The 8,773-nt window shown below is 59.3% G+C and overlaps 2 protein-coding genes across 2 annotated transcripts; one reads left to right on the plus strand and one right to left on the minus strand.

The window, feature by feature from the left end:
• Positions 1 to 2,418: 2,418 nt before the first annotated feature.
• VDBG_08703 (RNA recognition motif containing protein) lies at positions 2,419 to 4,852 on the plus strand (the record flags this gene model as incomplete). The annotated part of the gene is made up of 2 exons (XM_003000861.1): positions 2,419 to 3,532; positions 3,663 to 4,852. 2 exons carry the CDS (start codon positions 2,419 to 2,421, stop codon positions 4,850 to 4,852), a joined length of 2,304 nt encoding a protein of 767 aa, XP_003000907.1.
• Positions 4,853 to 5,704: 852 nt separating this feature from the next.
• VDBG_08704 (conserved hypothetical protein) lies at positions 5,705 to 7,339 on the minus strand (the record flags this gene model as incomplete). The annotated part of the gene is made up of 4 exons (XM_003000862.1): positions 5,705 to 5,818; positions 5,895 to 6,195; positions 6,233 to 6,349; positions 6,471 to 7,339. The coding sequence occupies 4 exons, from the start codon at positions 7,337 to 7,339 to the stop codon at positions 5,705 to 5,707; spliced, it is 1,401 nt and encodes a 466-aa protein (XP_003000908.1).
• Positions 7,340 to 8,773: the final 1,434 nt, after the last annotated feature.

Below are 8,773 nucleotides of genomic sequence, written 5' to 3' on the forward strand. Positions count from 1 at the left end.
CACCCAGGGCCTGGTCATGTTCTCTGTTGCATTGTGCAACGTAGTGCGAGTCCCTGCGGTTAACGGTTCGCCGTGAGACCATGTCTACGGCTGTCGGGTCGATCGGCTGCCTGTCCGATGGGGACAGGAGCCCAGATGCAAAGACGGCAGAATGATGGAATGGCATGTTCTTTAGCAGAAAGGGAGGTGGCTCTGAGACACACAAAGCCTCATCAGACCGGGCTCCAGCCCCTGAGCGGCAGGCAGTATGGACGGACAGACATGGTACGGATCAGATCTCGTACTCCCAGAAGATTGATTGACGTCGGGCTCGCGCTAGGGGCGTGTTGGCGGCCGACAATGCCACGGTAACTGGAATGGTCAATGGATCTCTCCATCTAGAGCATATGGGGCGAGCCGTGACAGGCCCAGCCCGTTCAGTGGAGAAGGGGGGAGAGGAGGGGGCCTGGGCTCAGGGTACCTGCGTTAACGCGGCACATGGCCCACGGTAAGTGCATACTTTTTTTGTGTGAAGCGGCCAGAGGGGAAAAGGGGATCATGGGTGGTGGAGTGGGCTTGGAAAGGGGAATGGGGGTGGTGGTGCGGTAGCAATAGGGGTCGACCAATGGCAGGACAGGGGCTGCGATGTGGGATGTTCCATGCAGCGAAAAAAGGTTTCCAGCCCGTCATTTCACATTTGAGGGTCTCTTTTTGGGAAGGCTGACGGCCGAGCTCTGGTTCCTTTGGATGGTTTGTGGAGGCTGGGTCGCCCATCGACGGCTCGTCACGACGTTGAGGCAGCAGGGAATTCGGAGCATTCCTCGGGCTGGCTGGCCGATGAAAGAATCGACGTCGAATCGAGGGACCTTGCCTTTCCAGCGGTACGTACGTTGCGGTACGGTAGCTAAGACAGGGAAGACAAATGCAGTGAAGGCGACGCAGGAACCGGGTTGCCCGATGGGGGGGAGGGGGAGAGAGAAAGAAGCAGAAAGGCGCCCGTCAGTACCAAACTGACGGCCCAATGTCTACTGTTCGAGCCGTGTCACGACAGCTACCCATGTATCTGTCCACCGCATGTAGGCGACGGAGTACAGCCCCGTGTTGAGCTCTCTCGAACCTGCCTTCAAGCACCCTGTTACCAAGTACCTACGTACGGTACCTAGGACCTCCACTGGCCCCCCCCTTGGGCGCCTTTGCCCGTACCATACTCCCCCAAACGTGAGGAAGTGCCCACCAAAGCAATCCTTGACTGGGCTCATTTAACTTTAGCGCGCAACCAATCCGAGCCACGTCCCCTTTAGGCAGTCTACCGTCGACACTACCACGACAACCCGGAAGCTGCCACCAGGCCTGCAGCACCACCACGACCACTACCTTACTGACCTGTGCCTAGGAGCCAACGCCCATGGCGCGGCTTTCAGTGCGCCCACTACCTACCTTGCCTACCTTACCTTGAGGAGCCTACCTACTGCCTACCCGCCTAGGTGCTGCCCCCGTACCTCGACCGCCCACCCCCCTGTACCAGCACCGGCACGAGCATCAGCACCAGCTCCCCGTTCTTCCTGAACGGACGGCACGCACGCAGGGTCGGCCAGAAACGCGACAGGCAAGGTAGGGTGTGAACCTGGAGCAGGAGTGGATGTGCAGTGTGGATGCCCAGGGCTGCCAGGGTACCTCCTTCTCCTTCTTACAGGCTCCTCCCGTCCGTCCCATCCATCCCCATCCCATCTCGTCTTTTCCTGTCTGCTCGCATTGGGTCTCTCTCTCATCTCTGGTCTACTTCTTCTTCCTCCTCCTCTTTTCCTCCCCCCTCCTCCTCCGCTCACCGACCTCTCCCCCCTCCTCCTTCGTCCCTCTCTTGCTCGAGCGCCCTCTACATTCTGAGAGCCTCGCTGCTCCCTTTCTCTTCTTTATTCTTTCATCCGACCTCGACGTCGCCCTCGCGAGCTTACCTTACCTTTTGCACCAAACTTGCCTATGCCATCCTAAGCCGGGCCCCGGCCAACCCCAAGCTCTGTGGACGTTCTCCCTAGCTTGCTTACACTCGTTGCCTCTGTATACTTCTACTTATAATTCTTTGACCCGATTCGACCAGTCCAGCGGCAAAGGAAAAGAGAGAGCTTCGTTCCCATCCCTCCTCTGCCTCCGCTTCATTGTTCCGACAAAGACTGGTCTGCCAAGCCGAGCTATTCTTTGCTGCACCGAATCGTATACCACAATACCCGACACTCGCTCTACCTACATTTCGATTGATCGACCCAGACCGTTGATCCAGCCCAGTTGCTTGCTTCGTTGCTTCTCAAACCATCACAAACGCCTGGAGCCCCCCTACATATCCAGATCTTTCTTCGTCGTGCCTTGAACCAGGCACGCATCGTCTTCACCACGGCGGTCCTCTCTCACCAGAGTAGGGACAGTCTTGTCCCTGCCCACCTGATCATGCAGGATCTCTCGGGAGCCGGCCAGCAGGCCGGACACGCCCCCAGCGGACGATTCCCCGGGCACGTTTCCAAGCCTTCCAACAGCGATACTGGCTTCTCTCACGGCGCTTTCACTTCCAACATTTCGGGTTTCGCCGACAGACACCCTCGTCGTGGCAACATTCCCACCATCAACACCCAGACCATGGCTCCCCAGCAGCAATTCCAGCAGCAGCAGCAGCAGCATGTCCCCAACACGGCCGCCGACATGGCCACTCCTGGCACTGCTTTTGACATGCAGTTCACTCCTCTGCTACCCTCGCAGCTGCTCCTCGGAAGCCCTTTCCAGCCTGGCACGCCTGGCGCCTTTGGTAGCCCCCAGTTCCAGATGCAGGGTTTCCAGCAGCCTCAGCAACAGCAGCAGCATCACCAGCAGCAACACCAGCACCAGCAGCACCAGAACGGACTTGCCAGCCCCGTGCTCCAGAACATGTCGCCCCAGCAGTATCAGGCCATGGTTTCGCCCTCGACTTACGGCGCACCCCAGTACTTCGCGCCTCAGTCGCCCACGGCCTCGGGCTTCGGCGGCATGCAGCAGATGCAGTTGCAGCAGCCCACTTCTCCCGTGTCCATGACTCCCGGTATCGTCACCGGCACCAGCCGTACCGTCTACCTGGGCAATATTCCTCCCGAGACGTCGGCCGAGGAAATTCTGGGCCACGTCAGGAGCGGACAGATTGAGTCCGTCCGTCTTCTCCCCGACAAGAACTGTGCCTTCATCTCTTTCCTAGACGCCAGCTCCGCCACCCACTTCCATTCTGATGCCATCTTGAAAAAGCTCTGCATCAAGGGCCAGGATATCAAGGTCGGATGGGGCAAGCCCTCCCAGGTGCCCACCTCGGTGGCTCTCGCCGTTCAGCAGTCCGGCGCCTCGCGCAACGTCTACCTCGGCAATCTGCCCGAAGACATTACCGAGGAGGAGCTGCGTGAGGACCTGGGCAAGTTTGGTGCCATCGACACTGTCAAGATTGTCCGCGAGAAGAGCATTGCCTTTATCCACTTCCTTTCCATCTCCAACGCCATCAAGGCGGTGGTACAGCTCCCCCAGGAGCCCAAGTGGCAGGCCCCACGCCGTGTGTACTACGGCAAGGACCGTTGTGCCTATGTCTCCAAGACGCAGCAGCAGAACGCCGCCCAGTATCTGGGCATTGCTCCCGGCTATGCTCACATGCTGACTGGAGCTGATCGCGACCTCATCTCCAGCGCTCTGGCCCAGCAGTCCGTGGCTGCGGCCGCCGTTGCCACCACCGCGGGTGGCATTGCCAACCTCGGCAACCGCACCATCTACTTGGGCAACATTCACTCCGGAGACGACTATCGAGGAGATTTGCAACGTCGTTCGTGGCGGTCTTCTGCACCACATCCGCTACATCCCCGACAAGCACATCTGCTTTGTCACTTTCATCGACCCCACCGCTGCTGCCTCCTTCTATGCCCTCAGCAACCTGCAGGGCTTGATGATTCACAACCGTAGGCTCAAGATTGGCTGGGGCAAGCACTCGGGTGGCCTCCCTCCGGCGATTGCCCTGGCCGTCAGTGGCGGCGCCTCGCGTAACGTGTACATTGGAAATCTCGACGAGACGTGGACTGAGGAACGCCTGAGGCAGGACTTTTCCGAGTTTGGCGAGATCGAGCTGGTCAACGCGCTGCGTGAAAAGAGCTGTGCTTTCGTCAACTTCACCAACATTGCCAACGCTATCAAGGCCATCGAGGCTGTGCGTAGCAAGGAGGAGTACAGGAAGTTCAAGGTCAACTTTGGCAAGGATCGTTGTGGCAACCCTCCTCGTCAGCTTCAGCAGCAGCAGGCCCAGTCGCCTCGCAGCGAGGGCATCCCCGCCGGCGTGCCCTCCCCTCCTCCTGTTGGTTCCCAGAACGGCAACTCGCCCACCAACAGCGGCTCGCCCCCACCCCAGCTCTTCAACGGCGCCAACCCCTTGACAATGTACCTCAGCCAAGTGTCCCATCAGGCACAGCACCAACAGCACCAGCAACATAACCAGCTTGTTGCCCAGCAAGCTGCTCTGTTCGGTACCGCTCAGTCGTCGCCGAACGATGTGACGCTCGATGGCCCTCCTCAGGGTCCCTCATCTGGCCACCAGCAGTCTGCCAGCATCTCGAACGGCTATCCGGGCAATGTGACAAGCTCTGGCGCTACCACCATTGGCGGTCTTTTGGCTCCCAACAACCGTGGCCAGCACAGCCGCGCCGTCAGCCTGCCTGTTCTGGCGCCTGGCTTTGAGAACGGCGCGCCGACGCCCAACAGCATCCCCGGCAACGAGGGTGAGCGTCGTGGACACCAATACCAGGCCAGTTACGGCGGTATGGGTGCCGGATACGGCCTCGGCCTCCAGGGCGGCCTGAATGGCTGGGTTGAGGAGGAGGTTGCCAACTAAGTCGGGGATGTAATCAGACTGCCTGGGTGTTGTTTCTTGTCTCGCGCGCCAGGAACATGAAGAAAGAGGACAAGATCGCTCTATTCCTTGTAATTGGGTTTTCAATCGAGATGTTTTTTTTTTGGTCTATTCACTCCTTCGCTTCGACTTCTCTTCTGTTCAGCTTCTTCTCCACTTGGAATTCTTTAGGATGCTTTTTTCTTGTCTCCGTCTACCTAGTATAATCTTTCCCCTCACCTTCGATGTATCATGTTGGATCGCCGGCCCCTTTGTTTTGCCGTCGCCATACGTACATGGTGTAGATGGGGCATTTGCCACCAGGGAGGTGCCTGGTGGTCGGTATGTGGGACGAACTCGGCGAGCGGGACACGGAGGTCGTGGGTGAGGGCATCCAGCGGGAAATCGATGCCATGGGGGGGCGTGGATTTTCGGGGCATGGATCGACCAGGTACCTGAATAGAGATTAACGAAGCGGGAAACCCGCCTGCAAAGCTTATTTATCTCCCGATTGTCATATTGTGTGAAGCTGACGTCTGCCGGAGGAGACTTTTCTCAGCAGTACAGACAGCACAGACGTGAGTGGCGGTCTACAGTCATGGGCATACGGGACACATGTGTCGTGTCTGGCCTTGAGCGAGCCCTGACTTGTGACATGAGACCGAGCAGCATCTCAACCATGGGATGAATATTCTTCTTGGAACATACATGGATAGCCAACCTACCCTGAATCGCTAGAACGACGTTTTTATCTCATGGAGGTCTCCCTTCTACCTTGCAGCTTGCATGGACAAATAAAAATCTGGCCGACGCCTGTAATCAGATGCAGAAAGAAACACCGCGATGGCCACACATTTAATATCCGGCAGGCTCGACCTTCTCCGAAAAGACAATGGCCTTGGCGTTGAGGCGGCACTCTTGTTTCCAGTCCTTGGGTGTAAACTTGTCGACGACAGATTTGAACGCAGCCTGGAAAGGATTGTAAGCTTCTTGTCATTATGGTTCTCATCGCCCCTCAGCTTCGGGGAGGGGCAATGTAGGGTACGTCCAGCGTGCAGAGCGTCTCGTCGCCGGGGAGATGGTTCCCTGAGCGCGGCAGCCGGGTACGGTGCCGTCTCGTCGTTATAACGGAGGCGGACGTAGTACCATCGAGCTTGGCGCGCTCAGCGGTCGTGAGGGATTCGGTCGGTGTGCGGCCGATGCCCGGAGGGGGAGTCCCAGGAGTTGAGGCGGAGCTGAAGAGGGATGTGAACCAGTTTGTAGACTTGACCACCGGGGGCGTTTGCGTTGTGGGAAGCACAGCATCTTTGGGGCGGGAGTCGCGGAAGAGCTCGATGGCGATGTGGCTCGTGAAGGGGGGCCACTTGTCAGTGCCAAAAGCACCGAGACTTGTGAGGATAGCAGCAAGGGTTGTGTCGTGGCAGCCACTTATGCCGAACTTGACGGGGCGGAGCCGTTGGAGGAACCCGGCGAGGAGGAGGAGCCGGAAGGTTGGACGAGCTCATAGTTGCCATCAGCAGCGGACTGTCTGCGGAACCGACATGCGGGCTACGACGTCACCCATGAGGCCACCAATGCCAAGTGTACGGTATTCCTGTGCTCTCGCGATATCCCGCTGTACCACTCCTCAACACCGATACGCTCGATGATCTCAATGACCTTGGGGTCGTAGAAGGGGGCGGGCAGGCGTGTGGCAGGTCCGTGGGCGCGAGTCGCGTTAATAGAATCCATGATGCCGGACAGGCGGGGGTGGGAGTCGACCTGGACGCGTGGGCTCTCGGGTGGCATGTACTGGGCCAGCTTCTTGTTGAGGTAGTCCATCTCGGGCGTGGTGTTCCAGCGGTCCGCGGTCCGCTGGGCAAAGGCGCGGGCGAGGGCGGCGAAGCGGCGGCAGTTGGAATCGTTGGGGAACAGCGTCTCATCTTGAGCGGTGCGTGTGAGGATCGTGGGCGGAGGGAAGGCAGCGGCGCGGGCGGAGGGGGGGTATAGGCCGGTAAAGGCTTGCTGCAGGGACTCGAGAGCGCGGGGCACGGGGGTGGATCGCAGGTATAGGTGGTCGGCGTCGGTGATGGTAGCCGGTAGAAAGGCGAGTCGGTCGACGTAGAGGTCTCGCAGGCGGGTTCCGAGGTCGTAAGTCGTCTGACGACCGAGATCGGTCAGGGAGCCCATGTCACAGACATCGTCAAGCTCGGCGCGGGGGCCGGTGGCGGTGATGGGGACGTCGTTGGCGCCGAAGGTCTCTAGGCGTCGACGCCACTGCAGGTCTGTGTAACTGTCGGTGGTGGGGTCGAGGAGGGCGGCGCGAAGGTGGCGGACGGAACGACAGTAGGGCCAGAAGGGATGCAGGCCGGTGTTCTGAAATCGTGCGTTGACGGGGGTGCGCTCGCCATGGCGCATGAGCACCTGGACTAGTTGTAGCTCAACCTGCGGGGGGTAGAGCTGACGCAGCTCGGCATCGGAGTAAGGAGGGCGGACGTTGAGGGACGTCATGTCGTGTTCGGCAATGTCTCAATCTGTCTCTGTTTCTAGCTGCAGGGTGCCGGTTGCGTTGGGAGTCCGGGGGTGATATGTGAGATCTGAGGCGGGAAGGGGAAGCTACCTTTTCGACGGCAAAGGGCGACCCCACGAGAGCCCCCTATTTTGGCCACCAGAATGCCCAGCCGAATAGAAAGGGGGGTGAGGGGGGGGTGGGATTTAGGTTATATTTGAAGAGGAGAAAAAATTGGTAGAATGGGGGAGAGAGGGAGGGAAGGGCAGGATTGTGACGTGCGGACGATCGGTGTCGTCGTGGAAGGTGAATTAGTCAGTCGCGCTTTCCCCAATGACGGCCCGACGAGGGGGCCCTCTCCCTGCCCCTGAAAGTAGGTACCTCCAAGGAGGTACATGGAGGTGGGTAGCTGGCGCCCGGTGCCCTGGCGGCTGGAGCTATCCCCCCCCCCCCCCGCCCCCCGTACCCCTGTCGTCAAGCCTCACCTCGGCACTGCAAGCAGCTGTCGTCGTGGCTGATGCTCGAGGGGTCGATCATTGGAGAGGGGGCGTCAGTGCTGCCAATGAAGCACCACGATTGAGCCCACGCAGCTGGTACGCCTGAAGGTGACCCCTCGACGGTGACACTGGTGGCACTGGCAGCATTGGAGGGGTCACAGTGCGTGTATCGCCCAGGGGCGGACTGTGTTTTCGGATCCGAAATACAGGTTGAGCTCCAGGCAGCAGCACAATCGGCAGCAGCAGTGGCAGCAGCCGTGGCCATCCACAGGGCTCGAGATGATCCTTCCGTCAGCACGGGCAGCCCAAGGTTCCACTTCAGCTGGGCTGCTCTTTCCGGCGTTTCTAGGGGTGCCCACTGTCGCTGATCCCCAACCCGGCCTGCCTCTTGGCCGTGCTGTGGCTGGCTCCAGAAAAAAAGGCAAGTAGTAATGTCACACAGGCAGGTGCTACCCGTCCATCGCCATGCCAATGATGCAGCAACCATACCACCAAAGATCTGAGAGGCTTCCACTGCGACCCAACGTGGTGTACCTGTTCTCTCTTCAAACGAGAGGACCTACACATCCATCCATCCACCCATCGTGAGCCGTTTCTTCTGCGGGTGGAATTCTTCTTCAATCCCCAGCACAGCAGCACCTGCACCACAACAAAGATCAAACGTCCCCCCCCACACTTCGCCTAAGCCTAGTTCAGTCCAGTCCCAATGCCCCACGGCGCACGCCTTCGAAGAAATGATCCCCACCCTTCTCCATCCCATCAATGGCGCCCCGGCAAGGCCGGCCACGCCGCTTTCGGCTGATATAAGCAGAGGAGCCACCATGGAACGACGATTACGAGTAAAGCGCGAGCCAAACGAACCCGAACACAGACCTGCACGCGCACGATGCGGAAGGAAGAGCCCCTCTTCACAAGTCAGAGAGGCGCAGCGTCGCCATG

The sequence above is a fragment of the Verticillium alfalfae genome, genomic scaffold (assembly GCF_000150825.1).
Source record: "Verticillium alfalfae VaMs.102 supercont1.13 genomic scaffold, whole genome shotgun sequence".
Taxonomy (NCBI): Eukaryota; Fungi; Ascomycota; class Sordariomycetes; order Glomerellales; family Plectosphaerellaceae; genus Verticillium; species Verticillium alfalfae.